The sequence below is a fragment of the Petaurus breviceps genome, unplaced genomic scaffold, assembly GCF_028583685.1.
Source record: "Petaurus breviceps papuanus isolate PSGF00001 unplaced genomic scaffold, PetGlider_PUasm1.0 156, whole genome shotgun sequence".
NCBI lineage: Eukaryota > Metazoa > Chordata > Mammalia > Diprotodontia > Petauridae > Petaurus > Petaurus breviceps.
Genome location: NW_027185720.1, coordinates 13788921 through 13790023, shown reverse-complemented (window position 1 = coordinate 13790023; position 1103 = coordinate 13788921). Strand labels below are relative to the sequence as shown.

General features: G+C 57.8%; 1 protein-coding gene across 1 annotated transcript in view; it reads right to left on the bottom strand.

The window, feature by feature from the left end:
- Positions 1-1103, bottom strand: part of TRIOBP (TRIO and F-actin binding protein) — a 72439-nt gene that overhangs the window by 56347 nt on the left and 14989 nt on the right. Inside the window, exon 6 of the mRNA XM_069082111.1 lies at positions 1-1103. This exon is cut by the window's right edge and continues 728 nt beyond it. Coding sequence (XP_068938212.1) covers positions 1-1103 — 1103 coding nt within the window.

Sequence of the window (1103 nt, the reverse complement as noted above, 5' to 3'; positions counted from 1 at the left end):
GGCATCTGGGGGGGGTCATGTTGAGGAGATTGGCTCTCTGCAGTGTCTGAGGTATTTGGAAGGAAAGGAAAGGGATCATGTTGGGAGTAGCGAGGGGGTGAAGAGGCTCGAGGGGCATCCCGGTGCCCAATGCAGACAGCTGGAGGGATATAGGGGGGTTCATGATGGGGGGATTGGCTCTCATCATCCTGGGGTTCAGGAAAGAATGAGAATGGGTCATGCTGAGAGAATCGGGGGGGTGAGGATGCCCGGGGTGCATCTCGGTGTCCAATGCACACAACTGAGGGGGGGTTAGGAGAATCAAGGGAGGTAGAACGTGAGAGGGAAGAGGCCTGGGAACGTGTGGAAGAGAGAGGTGGGGTGGAGCTCCGAGGGCCACTGTGGCAACTGGAACCCCGAGTTGGGGTGTCACGTTGGCTGGTTTTCAAGGAAAGTTGAGATGAGCGTGTGGGAGAGGAGGTCCGGGAACTGTCCCCTTGGACTGGCCGGAGAGGAAAGGAGGCCCAGGGGACCTCACTTTGTTTAGAGCGGGCTGGAGAAGAAGCCCGAGGTCCATCACTTTGGACTGGGCGGAGGGGGAAGGAAGCCCAAGGAATGTCACGATTAGTCCGATGGGGAGAGGAGGTCCGGGGGTTGATCCGTTGGCTGGATCGTGTAGGAGAAGAGGACCCAGGATTATCTCGCTGAACAGAAGAAGATCGAGTATTATCCCGTGAGGTGGAAGAAGGAGGATTGTCCTTTGGGGTGAGTCGGGCAGGGGAGGAGGCCCGGGCATTGTCTCGTTGGGTACAACAGGTTCTAGTGTTGTCCCGTTGGCTGGAAGAGGCTTGAAGATTGTCCCGTTGGATGGATCGGGCAGGGGAGGAGGTGCTGGGGCTGTCTCGTTGAGTAGAAGAAACTCGAGGATTATCCCTTGGGCTGGAAGAGGCCCGAGGATTGTCCTTTGGTGTGGTTCGGGCAGGAGAGGAAGCCCGGGGGTTGTCTCGTTGGGTAGAAGAGGTTCTAGGGTTGTCCCGCTGGGTAGAGGAGCGTTGGATGGTGTCCCTTTGGGTAGAAGATCGATGGGGAGAAGAGGACCTGGTGGTGTCCCGTTGGGATCGATG